This window comes from Cornus florida, unplaced genomic scaffold (assembly GCF_030987335.1).
Source record: "Cornus florida cultivar Cherokee Brave unplaced genomic scaffold, ASM3098733v1 CherokeeBrave_3.0.0_Hap2_Chr06, whole genome shotgun sequence".
Taxonomy (NCBI): Eukaryota; Viridiplantae; Streptophyta; class Magnoliopsida; order Cornales; family Cornaceae; genus Cornus; species Cornus florida.
In genome coordinates, this window is record NW_026775576.1 from 92,354,928 (window position 1) to 92,376,237 (window position 21,310).

At 33.2% G+C, this 21,310-nt stretch overlaps 1 protein-coding gene across 1 annotated transcript; it reads right to left on the minus strand.

Moving 5' to 3' along the window:
• Positions 1 to 7,780: 7,780 nt before the first annotated feature.
• LOC132312912 (aquaporin SIP1-2) lies at positions 7,781 to 17,926 on the minus strand. The gene is made up of 3 exons (XM_059811473.1): positions 17,373 to 17,926; positions 15,903 to 16,175; positions 7,781 to 8,160 (listed from the first exon to the last, which is right to left on the minus strand). The coding sequence occupies exons 1-3, from the start codon at positions 17,661 to 17,663 to the stop codon at positions 7,993 to 7,995; spliced, it is 732 nt and encodes a 243-aa protein (XP_059667456.1). The 5' UTR covers positions 17,664 to 17,926; the 3' UTR covers positions 7,781 to 7,992.
• Between the last annotated feature and the right edge of the window lie 3,384 nt (positions 17,927 to 21,310).

Sequence of the window (21,310 nt, forward strand, 5' to 3'; positions counted from 1 at the left end):
AGGTTCAAATCAGTTGTGGGGCCCTTACCTTTAGGCTGTGGGGCCCACAACCTTAGGGTTTAGGGTTGAGATTGCAACAGAAGGCTTGAGGAAGCTTGTAGTGATTCTTAGCTCTTAAGGGTTGACTTTGAGATGTCTGAAGATTGCAAAGCTTTTGGAGTTTCTCTCTTCCACCATTAAAGATACAGTAGTTCATCTTCCTCAATCCTCGCAACGATGCTGACCAAGTGTGACGATAAGCTCACCTCATTAATTCCCCTGTCCTACGTTTTTGGTAATGTCCTAAACTGAAAAACGGTCACGCAGTACACTAATATAGTTGTAGTTCTTTTAAGAAAGTGTGACTAAATTCATCGTAAATTTACATAAATGATAAAAATAGTTTTGTTTATAACATCTATTATTTTTTAAATTACTACAAAAAAAAAAAAAAAAGACTTTCTTTGAATTTATCTCAATTGCTAGTATATAACTTTACAAACGTATAATTACATTTAATGAAATATTTAAATATATGTATATGATACTAGTTATGTCTCACTAAATGTAAAGCTATTAACTTTGCTACTTATGAGAAAAATCGAATAGTTAGGGTAATTAATCAATTATGTCACTAGAATAACACATTATTTAAAAATTAATTTTTTTTATATATAAAAAAACTCAGTGCAAATATGTTTATAATTTGTATAATACATAAAACATTTAATATATCATACTATTCAATTTTAAAATACGAGTATCATTGAAATTTTAATGTACAATTCTAATTTTTGTACAAAAAATTTAAGTTTTTAAAGTGGGTTATGATTACTTATAACGAGTTGGATGTTTGTCTTTTAATTTAAAAGCTTAAACTGTTGGGTAATATTGCCACTCTATGTATGACCATGGCTATCCAAATTTAAGGCTAGACAAGAACCTCTAACAATAACTTATATATTTAGATCATGTTCGAAACCATAACTTTTTTGTTTTTTTTTTTTGTTTTTAAGGTAAATTTCAATTTATAAAATTATGGAACAACTATAAAGCCCCAAAAGGGAGAGAACAATGGCCAAACATTGCAAACTTTGCGACCCAAAAGTAACATAGCCCAAAAGACAGCATCCCAAGTTAGGGCCAAACCCATGGGGAAACAATGAAGGTCGTTGCTAGCTGCTCCACGATCCGGTGAGAACAAGGAGGATACCTCCGCAATCGGGGATCCGATGTCTTCGCCGGAGGATGCAAAACAGAGGTAGGCAATTCCCAATCATCCGCAATCTGCCTACCAATGGTAGAGTCTGGAATAAATGATGCTAGAAGGTTTGTTCTGGCTGTATCCAACGTGAGATGGAGTACCGAATTCTGCAACAATCTTTTCTTCTCGAAGATCCTTCTATTACGCTCGGTCCAGACATTATAGACTAGTGATGCCATTAACCTCGAAATTGAACTGATGTGGATAAAGGCCTCCCCTCTCCAATGGTAAGTTGTCCATGAAATCAAGCTTGCCCAATTTGGTAGTTGAAAGTGTAACCCACAATGCATTTGTATAAATGACCACAAGGGCTTAACAAATGAACACTTGAAGAAAATGTGGTCACGGGATTCTAGATTATTGTTGCAAAGGATACAAATGGTGGAGTTTATGTGGGAAGTGCATTTCCTGTCCAGAGTTGGCAATCTATGTTTGATAACTATCATAGAGTGAATGAATGCTTATGGATTAAGGGTTTAGTCCAAACTAATTGAGTCCATCGTAAGGTTGTCAAATGTTGATTAAGGTACTTAATGGTCCGTGCAATTAAAAACACGCCGATTGGAGATGGAATCCAATCAAGCTTGTCTTGAGTGTGGGTGTTTGGTGATGACAATCTATTAGTGTGATATCCCTCGATTCTAGAACCACGGGTGATCGAATCCAAGCACGGATCCAAATGATACCAAACAATTAAAGTATATAATCGAACACATAATACAAATGAATTAAGAATAAATAAATAAGTTGAAAAAAACTAAATAATAAATCCTTAAATAATTAATCCAATAATAATCCTCTAATGAACTCAATCCTCTAATACCAGTAATTGATTAAAATTACAACTTGGGAATCCATCACGTGGACCCCTAATCCAAAGTCTAACTAAAATAATTAAAATCCAAAACTAAAACATAAATAAAGAAAATTATACGTAGAGTCGGAAGAATGATGTGGGTTGTCTCTTCTCAGCACGAACAAGCTCTATGTCTGAAACTGATGAACACCTAAAAAATAATAGTGGGTTAGGCCCACGAACAAGTTCTTTCTGTGACAACCCAAACAGAGTTCGGAGAAACTACACATCTATAACTAACCCATGCAATAACTACATAGTTCATAAATATACACACACACTAAAGGAACCTCACTAGACCTTAGGATTGCCTCAACCTGAATAGTAGGCAATATGCAAAACGCACATATAGTTGGCATGAGTACCTAGATCTACCATGGCACATAACTACACTATATCTAGCTACACATCCTTGACAATCTATGCTCCTTAACCACTGATCCTGAGACTCAAACTCATATCATGACACACACACACACACACACACACACACATATATATAACATCCATCCTATCCAATATAAAGTAAAACACGATGTATCATCCAACTTGTTCAGTTGACCTGGCACGAATATAAGTAGGACTTAACATTTTAGTTAATCCATTCCCTTATATAAAAATAGATAGGAACTTAATTGATAAGTTAATCCATCCTTAGAATGCCACCATCCCATATTGGTGCACTACATCTATACAATCCAATAATTGATGTAACAAATAAAGTAATACATCAAATAATCTAGAAATTAACATAATAACAAAATATCATGTTATCACTAGGAATGACTTATAATTTCTTTAAGCTTCCTACATCATGGATCCCACACAAACTGAATCTTAAACATGTTGATATTTCATTTCACAGTCAAGTAAGAATTCTCCAAATACACGTGCTAAACATTTAATTTCAATTGCTATAACAAATTAGAAAGTTTAAATCCATTCATTCTTTAAAACATTCAAATAACATGCATCATTATGATCCAGTCTATTTAAAATTTATTTAAACTCATACCTAAACCCTATTTAATGTTTAGGACCCCTTAAAATCAATTAAGGACAATTTACACGTTATTTACGGAAACTCCCAGGTAAGGCTTGAGCTTTTGTCCCAATGGCTCGAGCTTTCTGTCCATGGCTCGAGCTTTTTATCAATAGTTCGAGTTTTGCATCAATAGCTCGAGCTTTGCATCTAAGGCTCAAGCTTTTCACCAATGGCTCGAGCTTTTCTTTTAAGGCTCGAACTTTTTGTCCATGGCTCGAGCTTTAGAATAAAAAACCCTAAAATTATATAGTTCACAAAGGGAAAAGTGTAGAATAAGAACTTGCCTTTAGAGATTTGATAAAAATCCTAACATCCTTCTTCCTCTTTCTCTTCCTTTTTCTTCGTTCTTTCTCTCTCTCTCTAAAATATATTACGTGATATATTTCTAACCCCATTTTACAACTCTATAATTATATATTTATAGGCTAAATAATAACCCTACTCCTTTTCCCAATCCAAGTCAACTTAATAAATAAAAATAATAATATTAAAATATTAAAAAGGTAACTAAAAATATATTATGTGCATAATCTATGTATATCCTTATTATATAAATATATAAAATATATACATCAGATTATTACTAAATAACTTTCCTTATATATATATATATATATATATATACACATATACACATATACAACTATTCATAGGTAATTATCCGTACCCATTAAACTTCCTATCCAAGTAGTCCATAAAACTTAATTGGTTGGTCCATTACTACTAACCACATCCATGAACTAAAAATAATATAAAATAAAATAAAATAAATATTTAATTATTTAATCTACAACTAATTACAAATAAACAATACATCATTTCAAATAAAACATTCAAACATATACTTTCAACTAATCATTTAATTCAAATAAAACATTTAATTACAAATTCAATTAAACAAGTAATCAAATAGTCAAATAATCAAGTAATTAAATAAAATTACAATTAAACAATTAAATAAATACCGAGACTATCTTTTTAAAATTAAGAGTATTACAGTTAGTTATATGCAGTTGTGGAATGATATTGGTGATGGAAGGGGGAAACGACCATGTTGAACCAGTAATGAAAGAGCTAACCTTGGTTGTGGTGTTATGGGGTGACTCATTAAGCTGTTAGGAAGAAATGAGTTGAAGTGGCTCAAAGCAACACCAATTGTCAAATCAAAAATTGGTATTCTTCCCATCTCCAATTTCAAGCTTGACAAGAAGCCTAAAAGCTGGCCTAAGTTGGAGAAGCTTCTTCTAATTCCATGAACACTGGCTGGGGGACTTGGCTTCCTAAAAACTTCTTCCTCTAAGAAGGCAAGTGTTAACCCACTGGACCCAAAACATATCTTTGGATTTAAAATGGTATCAAATGTGCTTCATTATAGCAATTCTGTTCCAAGAGTGCAAATCAGGTAAACCCAATCCACCTGCCCTTTTAGGAAAGTGGCAAAACCTCCAAACCACAGTTGTTTTGTGGTTTTGTTTTGATTCGAAGTAAAGCAATGTTTGTACTTTGAAAAAAAAAAGTATTGCAAATTTGAAGATTAAATAGGCTAGTTAAAATGTAATTTTAGAGTTTAATTGTGTTTGTTTGTTTTTTTTTTTTTTTTTTTTTTTTGGTGTAAAAGTATTGGAAGACTGAATATTGTTGACTCACCACAGTGTATGTACGCCATTTACGTAGGCAATTACAAGCCACAGGGCCACAAAAAGTGTGTTAAGCTAGCTAGGTGTCTTCCTCTAGAGCCCACTTGGCCCACTTGAGTGAGCAACCGACCATGATGTCATCAAATTTCCAGATGACATTTGTATAAAACACACACATAGATATTAAAAAATATACATACGAAATACCAATAATAAAAAAAGTGTACAGTAATGCCAATCATACAACTTGAAGTATCACTATCATTGGTTGGCGTTTCTTTAACCTTAAATCTCTATGGACTTGATAAATTATTTATTTATAGTGTAGACTTAAGAGCTAAGACTGAAAAGAAGAAGAGGGAACATTCATATAGTGTTTCATGGGGTGAGACAGTTGGCTGCCACTCGGACAGATGATATATATATATATATATATAGAGGATACATATGGTACAGTATATATTAGAGGAGAGGACTTGAAAAGGCAGGCACAAGTTGTTAAAGGATAAGCTAATTAATCTAGTCTCCTGTTGATAATAAAAGTAATTAATTAATTAATTAATTTTGGTTTTGATTAATTGATAAAAAAAAGTCAATAATATTGACTTATTCGCTTTTTGGGTTTGGTAGGGTTTTTTAGTCAGAAGTTTATAGGCTAACCTCCCTCCCGCCCCTCTTCTCTCTTCCATTTGTAGTGACCACTGACCACCGCGCCCATCAACCGTCCAAGTAGAAAGTGAACAACTTCCATTACTAAACCCTCCAGCTGGTCCCTAAAAATAAAAACAAAATAAAATTTGAATGAGAAAAAGAAAATAAAAGCAACAGTTTTTTTTTTTTTTTTTGGTGACAAAACGAGTAGAATCTGTTCATTTACCGGAAGAAGAAGAAGTCACAAAACGAGTTGCAAAAAAATATATATTTATCATTTCATGGAGTCGTAGTTAATAAGTTTCGAAAAAAATGAATTTGACTAAGAAACTGATGTGGGTGGAGAAAAATTATGTTCATTTTATTCATGTGACCAAATTAATCGAACTATTACTATTATAAATGATTAAAATAAAATTTTGATCACTAATCGTAAAAAAAAAAAAAAAAAAAAAAAAAAGTTTGCACAAGTGATGCATGTGTTAAAAAAAAAAAAAAAAAAAAAAAAAAAAAAAAAACCAAACAAACAAACTTTACCTTACATTACCAAAATCATGAGATCGCTTTCGATCATATGGACACTACTTTGGTGAATAGATGTATTAGTTTCTATGCACGCATTTATCATTTTTTTTACACCATTTTGATAATCGGTAATTGAAAATTTATTCATTTATTAAATTATGGGTTCTTCTTCGAAATAATAAGAATAGTTTGAGCAATTCAATAAAACAAACAATATTATTTCATATTCACATCAGCCTTTTTGTCAAATTGGTAATCCAAAAGTCCATGTATTTTGTAATTATCCCTAAAACCAATTCATTCAGTTGAATCTTTCTTTCAGAGGTTATAAATCAGCGCATTAAATAATACTGTAGAAATTTTGGTACTTTTAACTGTTCTTCACCAATGTAATTTCTTGGCAAGGACGGAATGGTGGAGGGCTGTTCCTGTCCAAACGACGGATCATATAAGGAGACGGTGTAAAATAAATAGATACTGATATGACTTCATAAGGGTGGACATGTATGGGAAAAAAAGTAAACATGGAATGACCTACCCAAACCATCTTCTTCTTCTGTCAATGTGAACTTGATATACGATCCAGATCTATGCAGAACTGTGACATGCTTGGACACGTAGATTTGGCATCCTCCTCAAGCCTACTTTTTCAAAAGCGCACGTGTTTTTGCAAACCATATATCCAAGAGCTAAAAGTGATTGGCAAATAGGGTAGTCACAAAATATATGTGTGTGTACATACGATTTGATGCATCATGGAAATCCACATGACCAACTTTGGTCTGGATCAACAAAAAACCCAGCCTGTTTTGTGGAAATGTAAGTGGTCAGCCAGCCAGCAATATGGATATGCTTTGCAGCCATAATCATTACGAAACAAGGAATTAATTCCAACCGCCGTAATGATGTACATAAATTAGAGCAGTGTTCAAACAAATGAAGCTACTATTTACTCCATCTTGACAGCTGATACATGGACTCAACGTGGTGAGGACCATGACCTGCTCCATATGTTATGTGTGTCAGAATTTAGAATTATAGAAAATTTAGTTTGAAATTTAAACTGAATTCTTTTCAATTTCAATTCAACGTTTGGTGCCTCAAAACGCAACTAATGCTTTTGCTTCCGTACTGTATCAAAGCACTATTCCAAAAAAAATTCTTTCTAAAACATTCAAATTTGCAACACTTCATGCTCTCATGTTTTTGCTTTAAAAAATCTTGCAACAAATTTACATTTCTAAACAAGCTTTGTTGAACACGCTCTAAAGCAAAAACATTGCCTCTGCTTCGGATCAAAACAAAAGCACAAAGCAATTGTGGTTGCCAACGGGTAGTGTTTCTTGTTTTTCTTATGTTATTTCTTTTTCATTAATAAATCATATTTATAGAAGAAGGTGAGGACATAACGGAAACGATAATAAGAAATCACAAGAAGAGAGATAGAGATGGCTACGAGAAGTACACTTTTTGTTATAACGCCATAGACGGGACCAAGTCATGAGCAGTTTTGGTCCGAATGAAGCCATCATGACTATTCTTGTAGCATTCTATGCACCAATCTGGGAGTTAAAAATTAAAAGCAATGCATCAACAAACTAAAACCACCATTATTTCCAATGGTTAAGATTGAATTGATAAATAGATGCATTATCAACCATTTCCAATAGCGCCTTGTATTGCTATTAAAAACCGGTACTGCCCACCCAATAACAATCTAACAAATCAGTTTGTGAGAGCAGTTTTCTTAAGCGGTGGAACCAAATTGCTTTGAGGCAAGGGAGACTGTTAAGACACACTGCCTCACTACCAACAACAGAGTCTTGGTAAAGCAACAAATTGATATGCAATATAAAGTAGACAATTGAAGTTAATTAATTGCAGGTTTAAAATTCACTGCCTTTAGATTGACAAGACCATGTTCAGGGTCCACCAGATGCGAATAAACCAAACCTAACCCAACATGATGTCCAAGAAGAACACAGCATGATTTTTTCACCAAAGCAACTAACAAGATTGAGTTGCTTCCGCCTTTTCAGGCTTTCTTCGGTTTCTTTGATTTCTTCGACTTTACTGGAGGAGGAGGAAAGACGACGCGGAAAATCCCAGCAGCCACTATTGCTCCAATGAAGGGACAGATCCAGTATACATAGAACTGCTCCCATGTGTTGTGCCTATTGTTTATATATGCCCAGCCAAATGCCTGCAAAGTCAACCAAACACAAGTTATGCATCTAATCAGACTATTAAATAATCAAACGCTCATGGTATATTAGTGCTTGTACCACAAGCTGCTCGCTTGATGGGTATTTCCTCCCACACCTGAACGTGAAGTGCATGACACAAATCCCAGTTGGAATGTAGGTCTGTGAGCCTTTTCTAATATAAAAAGTGCTCATAACCATCATCCGAAACATTATACCCCCAACTAAAAGCAGAGCAGAATAACAGGAGAAACAAAACAAAAAGAGATATCTGTATAATTTATATTGGAGAGAGATGGGGGAGTGTCTTTCCAAAAGGTGGTTGTTACTTTTAGAATGCAAGAATAACGAGAAAGGATATCAAAGAAGTAGTCATTATCTGAACTGTTTGGAGTTTGCTACTTTAACCATGTTTCTAGAGCCATGACCCCAATAAAACCATATGATATCACACTTTTATTTACTATGTCAAGCCATGTTAATTTTAATCTTTCATTTTCCCTAACATTAATGGATTTCGTTGCACATAGCAAAACCATCTTAATCAAGATTCTCTCATTTTATCCTCCAATGGAAGCTACTCTTGCCATCTCACAAATGTGTTCATTTGTTTTTTTTCCTACTTCCCTCACCAAACATCCATATTGGCAGGATTAACATATCACTATAAACATGTTGTTTCTTGGATATTCAATATTTTGTCACCTCAACTATGGTTAATTTACTAACTATTTTATAAAAATTTAGTATTCAATTTTTAGAAGTCCAGCTCTACCACAAAATATGCCATAAGTTTATTTAACTCATCCTATTTTAATTCTATGACTATAATTATTGTCGATTTCTCCATATGAAAAAAAAATGTTTGCTTTCATATATCTCATTACCCTCGCTCTTCACTACATGTCTACTTGAATTTCTTAGTTTTGCTAAATTTACATTTCACAAATTCAATTGTCTTATTTATCATAACTTTCTTTTATAGTACTATTCTTCAGACATTTATATCTCAACTTTAAATAAATTAAAAGATTATCACCAACAATTACCAAACACCATGAAACCTCATCTTGGAACCTCATTCTAAATTTATTTTAACAATGTAAATCCATGATTGAGACAAAAAGATACGAGCTCGATGCCCATTCTAGATACAAGTCTACACTAATTTAACACTTGTTTATCCCACGATTTGTCAACATAAATCTAAAGTGTTTCCAACACTAAAGATTCACATCTTAGAAATTTAATCTCCCTCGAAGTTTTGTGGTATGTATCATTAACTTGATACAAGATAATATGTACAAGTTTGAATATCGCCATTTTGCTAAAATATTTTTGCACTAATAATCGAGCATTTCCACAGTTATTATTATCTTCGTAAAATAAATAAAAATAAAAAATCAGTTGATGCGCGACATTTTTTCTCATCCTAAATACCTTCCTATCTTCATATTCCTCATTAAAATTCTTTCATCTACACATTGATCCACAGCAAAAAATTGGCTTTATCTAATCTCATCAAGGTTACCATATTATTATAATTCCTCTGTAATTTTCATCTAACAATTTCTTAAAGTAGTTTTCCACTTTTTTCTATTTCATGGTCTTTCACAAAAACCCTTATGGACTTAATACTATCGATCTCTAGTTTTCCTCTCTTTAGCTTATTAGCTAGTTTGTAAATATTATTTTCCCTGTTTGTACCTAATTCATAAATAATTAACTTTTTTCCTTCACATTAACTTCCTTCTCTACATATGTATCCTTCAATCTTCATTTCTAGTTTATTTGTCAAAATTTATGACACAAACTTTTTGTATTATAATTTGGACATCCTCAGTCCACCTGTAACTTTTCTTAGATAGTGGCCATTTTCCTTTTAACCACTAAGAAACTGTTATGATACCACTCCTTTGAGACACTTGGGTTCTGTCCTCCTATTCCACATTATATAAGTTTCATCTCCTAAATTTATTGTTACTTCTTTTAGCATCTTATTTTAGAAAAGGGTAAAATACAATGACCTCCCTGAGGTTAAAGCCTATATACAATTGTACGAAACTTATGCATTTTTTGGCAGATTGTCCCCCTGAGGTTTAACCCGGTTTTACAAAGGCTTCCCCTCCATACAGAATTCAGTCTTTCTTGTCAGAAAATTTGGTTGAAGTGACTAAAATGCCCATCAACTAAGTAGGAAATATGCTATTACCCTTCTAGTGTCATCAAATGACACAAAACAAAACAAAAAAAACAAAACAAAACAAAACAAAACAAAAACATTGTTTTAATGGGAAAAAAATACCCTCTCTACCTACTCCTCAATATCTCTCTCTCTTTACCCACTTTCTACTGCTCTAGTCCTCTGTTAAATATATATAATCAAATTCCCTTGTGAAATCCCTCAATCTCTAAAAATCCACATTGCACCATCATTGTCAGCCCTCCACCCCGACCAAATTCCGTTGCGAAATACAAACCTAGAGCTAAAACTCAGCAATGCTAACCAAACAAACCAAACCCATAACAGAATTATAAATGATGGGAGGGCAAAAACTTACAGAAGCATAATCGGGGTAATTGCCAAAACTTGCTAGGTCCGTTTTGGGTCCAAACAAATTCCCAATTCGATGTACCCAATTCATGATTGGGTCCGTCTTCAAGCTTTACAATAGATTCACTCAAACCCAGATGCGAAGACGAATAGATCAATCACCGGCCCCAATTATTATATGCATGTATATAAATGAACAATATATATAGGCTAAACTTAGAATTGAGATCTGGAGAGGTGAATTGGAGGATCTAGAATGGAATTACAGACTTTTGCAGGAGGAGTTGGATATGAAAGAGAGAGAATGATTTAGTCTTGAATTGCTATATATATATATATATATGTATGTATGTACATAAGTATATTGCTTATGTTGAAATTATCTCTCCTTGGAATATGTTTGCACTCTTATTTCTAATTCTATCATGAAATGGCACGTTGTTGGACTTCTAGAGAGAGACGGTGTTTGAATAATTAGGGCAAACTAGAGGATAAAATTAGGGTTGAAATTCTAGACACATTACCTGATGACAGATGGCGGTTGTGGTGATAATGTGTTGATGGTGGTGGTTGTGGTGGTGTGCCGAATATTGAAGATAGAGAAGGGAAAAGATGCTTTGGCCATGGTGGGAGGTGGAGAGGAGAGAGAAGGCAGGTACTGAGGAAGGGGGAAAAAATTGTAAGTGGGCAAAATGGTAATTCGACATAGCTAGATATTTTATTATTTTAATAATAAATTAACCGGGACAGAAAGCTAAAAGCACCAGAAAAAGTAACCAAATACATTAGAAGGGGGTCATTGCAAAAAAAATGACAAAAGTTTTCTCCTTGCAATTAGGCAAAATCTCACAGGAGGTCATTGTATTTTACACTTAGATAATTCTATTTTCTTCCATTCAAAAGGCAACCACTTAATTCTTTACCTACATTTTTTTCGACAAAGACTTGGGAACCTTTGCCTTCTTCTCATAACATTTGGATGCTGTCCACAAAGACATGGAACCCTTACCTACTTATCATAGCATATGGACACTGATGGGGTGTCCCAACAGAAACTGGAATTGACTGATTCCACAACCAAGGAGAATTCCTTCTCATCCAAAAGTGTTCTAACACTATCACAAGGCATAGATTTTGAAGATATCATCCACAAACATAATTAATGATGCTAACAATTAAATTTCCAAGACATTAATACATGATTAATGCACAAATATTTTTAACCTTACAACAAATACATTAGGAGATCGCATGTTTTCTGATTTAAGCAAATGTAAAAGAAGCATGAAGAGAAGGATTGCGCAATAACAAAACAAGATTTACACCATCATGGAGTTGAATTTAATGCACAATGAGCATTTTTTGCTTAGTCATGGAGTTGTATTTAGTACTTTTAGGAAAACTATCCACCGTTAGTAAGTAATGTAGGTTGGTTTGGATTACTTAGTGTCGTGCTTTCAAAAAGTAACTTTGGAATTTCAAAAGGGGACGGTGAATTAAATGCATGACCTATAAAAAGTTTAAACCCCGAAAAGGTTCTAATAAATTGGGACAGAGAGTATTAAAATAGTTGCTTCGCTTTCTTAATTCATAAAGACTTTTGAAAGCAAATTAAAGTGATATTAATTAATATGAATTTTTCATATTCAACATGGGGACTGTAACCTCATCTTTGTAAAATACGAGTAAAACACAATAATTATACTGATTGGAAATGAAATTTCTCAATCATCTCCAGCTCTCAGAAAAAAGGATTTCCTTTCCAATAAGCAGGGATATATAGGGATTTTGTATTAATATATAGAAATATATTTAACAAGAAAATAAAGAATTCTTTTAGTTGGAAAAAGAAAAGGAGAAAGGAGGAGGAGGAGTATGAACGGAACGAAAGGTAAAAATAACCCTCAAATTTACAAGAAGTCAACCAAAAAATCCATCAACTATAAGAAAAGACCCAGCACAAAACTTTTTTGAAAAAAAAAATGCCTCAGGGAGGATCGAAGTTTTGTTTCGAAAATTGAAGTGTATTAGCCCATCTTTGCTAAATACATCAATGTCTCAGTTTGCTCACCTGCAACCCAATTAATGCCATCTACAAAACCAAGTAGAGGCCTCAATTTGGACAGCCGAAGCTTTCACTGCACCATCATAAGTTTTCCATTGTTTCACATTTGGTGTTTAATTTTTATGTTTTTACATGTTTGGATTTTGTGGATAGCTTGAAGTTATAGTGTCGTCCTGGACAGCTTTTGTATCAAATGTAAAGCACAACGGTTCAAAAACCAGTTTACCAATGAGAAAAGCTCACTTCCAAAGTGTGGTTGTTGGGCGGGGGGGAAGGAGATTACATAGGTACTAGCAAAGAAGAAAGCATAATCAAAAAACAAATCAACCACACGTACCAACAGAACTTACAAGTGATATACTGTCTAATGGTGTCGAGTGAGCGTTGAGAGGCCCACTCAAGTGAGAGCAGGAGTTCAAAAAACAATGCAAAGGATACATGGAATTACAGATACTTGTATTATTGGACATAATAAGAAATATATATACCAGTGAAGATGAAATTCTATTGATTGGTTCAACCACTAAATTTGTAGACATACTACCAGGCCCTTGGCCTAGGTGGCATTACCCTCATCTCCCCAGAGGAATGGTCAGGGTGTTGTTGCTTTGCTTGCTTACCCAAAAAAAATAAAAATTAGACATGAAAACAACTGTCAAGAACATTGGGACCTAGTAGATCAAATCCATACAAATAAGACAATTCATAATCATCCCTACCTAAATCACGTATGAATGGGCTCGGTCTGATTAATTCTCTAATCTCTATCATCATTCTTTTCTATACAAGTCATCTCACCTATAATATTCAAAATTTTAAAATCATTTCTAATTTCATCCCATGTTAATTTTGGTCACCCTATCTACCTCTTACTTTCTGTGCAAACTAACCCACCTCTTCTTATTGACGTTATCCATAGGTCTTCGTTGTATGTAGTCATACCATCCAAGTCTACCTTCTCTTATTTTCTCACAAAAGGTGCCCCTCCCAAATTTTCTCCCACACTCTCATTAGTAACCCTATTTCTCATAGTCACTCCAATCATCCATCTTAACTAATTTCCATTACCTGAATGCATAATTCTTGTTCCTTTTTTAAAGCCCAACTTTCTACCCCATATAAACTTGTTGGCCTAATCATTGACTTATAGATTTTTTATTTATTTATTTTTATAAGTTCCTATTGAATAAGCAGTTTTAATTTTTAGGGTCAATGATACAAAAGAATGTATGATATAACTAGTGGAATTCCATGCAATGAAATATTGATATATGAATAAGCCTTTGGTTTTGAAGTGTGGCCATTTACCATTATATTATCAATATTTAAATCTTTATTAAATTTACATTCTATATACTTGGTTTTATTTCTACTAATTCTCAAGACTTTCGATTCTAATGTATTTCTCCAAATTTCTAATTTTCTTGTTAAGTTTTATTTGGATGTATGCAAGAACACTGTATCATCAACAAACATTATGCACCGTGGATTGTCTCCTTAGAAGTCTTTGGTTATATTTCATTTAAAATATATAGAATGGACTCTAATTTCAATGTTTATATAGATATCCAAGATAACCATTATTTGTACATTTGCTTTCTTTGTACAGCCACCAAATTATATCTCTTAAGAACCTACCATATGATTTTAATAAACTTATATAGATATATCCAAAAGCATCTTCATTATGAATAAAGAAAATTGTTTTCTTTGTACAACCCACCAAATTATATCTCTCGGGATCCTGCCATACGTTTTTTCCAAGTCTATAAAAACCACATGTAAATCTTTTTCTTTACTCCCACATTCCTTAACTAATAGCCTCATTAAATAAATAGCTTTCGCTGTTGCTCCCCAACATAAATCCAAATTGATTATCAGAAACCGTGAATGATGTCCTTAATCTTTGTTATATCACCCTTTCCCATTAATTTTATTGTACGACTCATTAATTTATTTTTTGTATATTGGTACTATTATTTTTTTCTCCACTCATTTAGCATCATGCCTTCTATTCATTCCCATCTAATAATTATATTGATTCTCCCATTTTGGGCATGTTAAAGTTGAAAACTTTCATTTCACAGGTTATTGATTCTAAATCCCCCCAAGCCCCAAAATAAAGGTAGATCTTGTCTATTCTAAATTAGTTACTACTTAATTGAGATCCACTTTACTATTTATGGCAAGGATAAACTTGAAAGCATGCTTGGTAATATATTAACTATCAAAAATATCCAATAAAATTTGTACATCCCCTTCTTAAATTTTAAGTTTTACAGAGTATAAAAAGAATTAGACAATTAAAAAACAAAGAAAAACAAAATCAAAAAAGGTAAGTCCCTCTCTCTCATACACACACGTTGGCAGCATTTTTTTCTTTTAAGCTTTAGATATAAAAGTTCCCTTTCATTCCGAATATTAGATCTGCATGTGCTTCTCCTCGTATTCAATATGCAAGAAGATAAAGACACAAAGACAGGACATATTTTGCAAAAGTGTCTGATATGGCATCCTTATGAAACCTCAGCCACATAACTTTGAGTATTCATTAAATTTTATCATTTCTCTATCTTTCTTTTTTTTTCTCTCCTAGGTGGCAGTAAATTTAATGCTTTATTAAACTACTACCATAATAGACCGTAGTAATCAATACCATGTAAATTATTCACACCACAAAGCTATATCACATGTTCATTTCCAACAAATGTAAAATTATCAACAAATGCCAATAGATAGTTTTCAATCTACAAAAATATAGCAATAAAATTTATATGAAATATAAAATGCAATCTGCAAAAACTTTTACAACTAATATTATTATCTACAGTGGCAATGATTATCAAAAAGGAAGATTGGGAAGTGGTTGTAGGGTTGGGAGTGGAGAGGGGAGAATATGAAACTGGACATGATTTTGTAGTTGTTGACAAGTATTGTGCTTTGAATGATAACGATCACATGCATTTTTGCTGGCATCTTATACATACATAACTTTCATTTGACACTTTAAAAGAAAATTCAGACCATTGTCTCACTTTTTTTTCTTTTTTTTTTGGGGTGGTGGCAAAGGCATATGCGTAAAAAATCTGCAGCTTCTAACATAAAAGAGTTGTTATACTTACATTGGCAGGATTCATGGACGGTCCAGTGTAACTGGAACCTGCAACAATCAACGCTACAGTTGACATGGAAATCAACCACATCTTCAAAACTGGTCTGGTGGGACCCCTAAGGACAATAAAAAGGACAGCAAAGGTTATTGCGAATGTTAACACCCCCTCAGCTATGGCTCCAGTGTGCAAGTCAACTTTCAAAGAAGGCCCCCCTAGCATATGCTTGTATTGCATTGGCATCACTTCGGCAATGGCCAAGGCACCACCAACCGCACCAGCTGCCTGTCAAGGAAACAAAAGAGTGCTTAATAAAAATATCCAGTACCGGGAAGGGATATTTATAATAAATGTAAAGAAATTATAAAACATCTAAAGATTTAGTTCTCATTTTATTGATTGACAGTTGAACATCGTACATAGACATCATTCTTGTCAAATTCACATGGAAATTGGGAGATGTACCCCTACCTACCTCCTACAAAGATTCCAATATTCAGTCCTATTTCACTGCTGAGGTTTGGAAGTCAAGTTATTTTGTTTCTATGATATATCTCAATTGAGGTTTGGAAGTCAAGTTTTTATTCCCAAATTAGGCGATCCTGATCTCAGGAGTATTCTAGTACTTATATTTTACTAAATCAACACTGCAGAGTCTTAAAAATTTGTAGATTTCATATGGCTTCTCAAGGGATGAAACAGAAGAAGGTTTTCTTCTTCTGAATGAATCATCTTGGCAGAGTTGTTTAGATAGCCAATCACACTTCCCGCGATAATGGTAGATCTCAAAGCTCTCAAAAGAAGTGAATTTTCATCTATTTCTCCGTTTTTCGACGACAATTTTGAATAAATTGGTATGGGCGCAGCCAATCCATGACTAAAAGATGGCGCAATTGACAAAGAAGATGGATAACAACTTGGTCAAAAATGATGTAAAACAAACCTATATGGGAAAATTTAGAAGAATGATAAATATAATCATTTGAATAATTATTGCCAGAACTACTGAACACCAAGCCAAACTGAACCAGAAGATTCCGGACCAACGGCTTTTGTTAGGGTTTCCATCTCAGCAAAATCTTCAATTTTCAGTCACATTAAGAATTCTTCAACACAACTTTAAAAAATATAATTAACATATGAGTTGACACTGACAGTGATATTTTCCACTCTTAAAGTACAAATCTAACAGATAAACATCCATAGGAGGAAAATCTAACACTGGAGTGATAAAGAGGGACTATTAATTGTATACACATATTTCAAAATTCGAACACATTAACATATCTCAATTGCAAAAAAAAGCAAAAACTATTGTGCAGTATTGACGCAGATTGAAGCAAAAAAAGTATATATTCAAACAAAAGAGAGAACTTTAAAGGAAAAAAAAAAAAAAAGCAGATCAGAAAAAAGTAATGGGACATTAGACATGGACATGATTGTGCATGCACTTCAAAAAGGATATATGGTATGTATATAAACCTGAGCAGGAAAACGGAAGGCCATGGAAATGAGAGAGTCAGTTCCGACGCCGGCGGCATAAAAAGAGGCGGTGGCGGTGGGATTGAAAGTGGCCCCACCCAAGAATTCGCCGATGATGCTGAAAATGAAGACGAGGATAAAAACAATCACGGTGGTGATGAAGAGAGAGGCCACGCCTTGAACACCAAGTGCAGCTGCGATGACGGTGGTGACTGCACCGATAGTAGAAGCGCAGAACACCCACATGAAAGTCAACACCCCATCGGCTATCGACGCCTTTATCACACCCATGGAATTGATTCTTTCTTCCTCTTCGTGATTGATTGTTGGCCTTTGGCTATGAACCCTAGACAGTCCACTCTTTTTCAGCAGATGAATTCAGCAGATGAAGGCACCACCCGTCAGTACTCAGTAGTCTATAACGGGTGATTCACCAACCCGCCGAAGAGGAACGAGATATGGGAGGAAAACAAGGCACGCATATCGTGTACGCTTGTTCTTCGTGTTTTATACTTATCACATTATCAAATCATAAAAAATGTTTGGTAGCTCCATAAATATTTCAATTTATTATCAGCAGCAATGCAAGAAAAAAAAAATCTATATAAGGACGAATATTAAAAGAATAAATAAAATTTTGAACAATGATATTATGGCGATATAGGAGTACATAAAAATCACGATAGTGCATGTATTGAAGTGCCTGCCCTTTTCATTTGACTTATTCAACTTTCTTTGTTGCTTTGAAATTTCCTTTTTGTTTTTATGTTTCTTCCATTTTTAGCCTAGATAAACTTTTTGCTTCACTTTTCTTAGGTTATGTTTGGGTAGTCGGAATTTGACGGTGAAAAGTAAAAAAAAATAATGTGAAGAAGTGGAAAAGAAAATTTAGCTTCTTATTATGCATTTGGTTAGCATAAATTTTTTTAAAGAAAGTTGTGAAAAAATATTGTTTCATTAGTTTGGATAAAATAATTTTATATGCCAAACCTATCCTTACTAATTTAATATAAATAATATACCTAGCATAAAAAAATATATAAGATTGCAATATATATTAGGACTCTATTAGTGTGTTAGATTAGTTCACTTCTTTTGTGATTGTGGAGGAGAGTCCTAATTTTAATAACCATAAAGTTGTAACCTAATAACAGAATTCTAATATATCAAAATATAATTATACAACTTTCGTAGGAAATTAGAATTTTACCATGTTTTTTGGAGGAAACTTTTTCAGGAAAATCAACAATGGGCCTGCTTAGTTTGTAGCTATGAAAACTGTTTTCTATTTTCAGAAAACTGAAAATGGAAAACATTACAAAAATATCTACTTGGTTCAATTTTAATAAAACTGTTTTTCAAAACTCAATTATAAAAATATTTATTTTCAGATAACTATAAAAAGGTTGTTCTCTAAGAACAGTTTTGTATTCTTTGAATTGTTGAGAATTGTTTTCAGAGTTACAAACAAAGCAAGTACTTTCCTGAAAATTTTCTTTGTTACGCTAACAAAACTTTCCTTCTCATGCTAATTAGTAATTTTACATTTCACAAATTAACAACGATGATTTTTAAAAATATATTATTTAATATTAATATATTATTAAAAGGTCACTTTTTTTTTTTCGGCTAAGGCCCCAAATTATAGTATAATTTTAATGAAAAAAAGGAGCATGGAAGAAATACATAATTAAGTTTTTATTTATTAATACTTCTCTTTAATTTAGTTACGTCACGGTGTCTTAATTAGATAACTCAACTTGATAATATTTCAGTCATTAGCTAGTTCAAAATTATTTTTATTTTACCGGGGGATTGGTCCAAGTGGTGTGAGCTATATTTCTTAAAGGAATAACAAGTGATTCGGGCTCTATACGAGACCATTTCCTGCATGTAATAATGTGCATGTGTTGCTTATCTACTAAAAATATATGCTACAATAAAGGGGGCGAAGTTTTTACTCTTCACACTCATAACCCGTCTCTTTTTTCGAATTATCGACTATTTCTTGTGAATATCGTAATTGTTGGGTCGTTGTTTATCATTTTATCATACAACATTTTAAAATATGAAAACTCGTATAAAATATACCCAATTAGAATATCAATTAATGTTAAAGTTCTATTGTTTGTGATACTTAAAATTTGATCTTATTGATGTTCGATAACACCCGACGTGCTGATCACTTAGACCTTCGATTAAGTAATATTTATTTTTTCAATCTCCTTTCCTCTCGAATAATTTTCATGCTTTCGTGACTTTTCTCGAACAGCAAATATCATATAAATATTTCCATTTACAATAATATAATAATACAAGTATTTTTTTATCAAGTTAAACCTTTTTATGATACGAAGTTAATTATATCAAATATCAATGGAGATTTGAGTGACAGTAAGTCATCTCATTTTGGGGTAGATAGTTTGATACTCGATTCAGCATTTAATTATAAAAGTTAATTACACTCATAATTATGAGATTTGTGTTATTGATCGTCAGATGAAAATTGATCAATTTTTTTAAGAATGACACTTATCTATGAGTTTTGGTAAATGATAAATTAACTTTATTACGTTCTAACTTTTTAATTCACTAATTTGAATAATGAAATTACTATTTTAACATTTTTTAAATATTTTTTTAATGGGCAAAACAAACCCTTTTTTGTACTCCAAAAATCAAACAAACTTGCAATAATATACTACATATATCATTATCACACCGGTTTAGAATCCAGCCCAACCCTTCTCTCTCTCTCTCTCTCTCTCTCTCTCCTCACATTCTCTCTCTCTAAGATACAACCCATTTGGGTTGGAATCACTTGAATCCTCCGGAAAATATACTCAAAAGAAAACTAACTCAATATATATGATGTCAAGGCATGTGGGTTAGAACCAGAAACCCTCACTCGCATGTCATGTAGCTGTCCGCTCTCTGCCCGTGGTGTAGTGTGTGTATATATTATATACATATATCATACCAATTTCTAATCCACCCCAGTATCCCACCCCCACCCTCTCTTTCTCTCCCTGTACACAAATACTTTCTCTCTCTAAAATACAACCCAAAATAGAGAAATCAGTAACAAAAGCATAAACACCATATATTTGATGCCACCTGCCTTCCCTTCGACCCCAGTGGATTTATCAACTAATTTGTCATGATGGTTAATTTCAACCGATTCAAGAAATTATTGAATTTTATGAATTCTGAATTTTTTTTCCTCTTTCCATTGTGGTTTTAGCCTAATGTTGAATTTATATACTTTAGTTGCAAGGGCGGATCCTAATTTTTTTTTTTCGGCTATACTAATTTTAGCCCAGCTAAAAAATATATATACATATATTAATAGTATTAGTCCACTCTAAAATTAGTTTACCCAATTAAGTCCAAATTAGCTCAAGCCAAGTAAGCACAGGCCGCCCTGACACAAGGCGACAAAGGCAGTCTCTTAGGTCGGTTTGGTGCAATAGAAAAGGGAGAAAAGGAAAGGGGAGGTGATGGAGGGGGATTAAAAATTTGTGTTTAGCAAAAATTGTTGGAAGGAAAGGGAAGGTTTTGAAAGGTTGTCTCAAAGCTTGTACAATGTTTTGCTTATCCTCCCAAAAATGGAAGGAAAGAGAAGAAGAGGCTTGATGAAGAATTTCTGATGCCAAATTTACACACACAAAATCAAGGATTTAGTTTGCAAAACAAGAATTACAGAGCTTGATGAGTTGATTTAGAAAAAAAATTAAAACAAAGCCCATACATATAAGTTAGCAGTTGCACAGAGAGAGGGGGACAAGCTTGAGAGTTGAGAGACAGCCGCTAAAGCTTGCGAATGGCAATCCCGAACTGGAACAGCAGGCGATGAAAACTGAAAGAGATGGGTTTTGATTTTTGGAACAATCTGAAATGATATGCCGATATGGGTTTTGATATAGGTAATAGCTTTT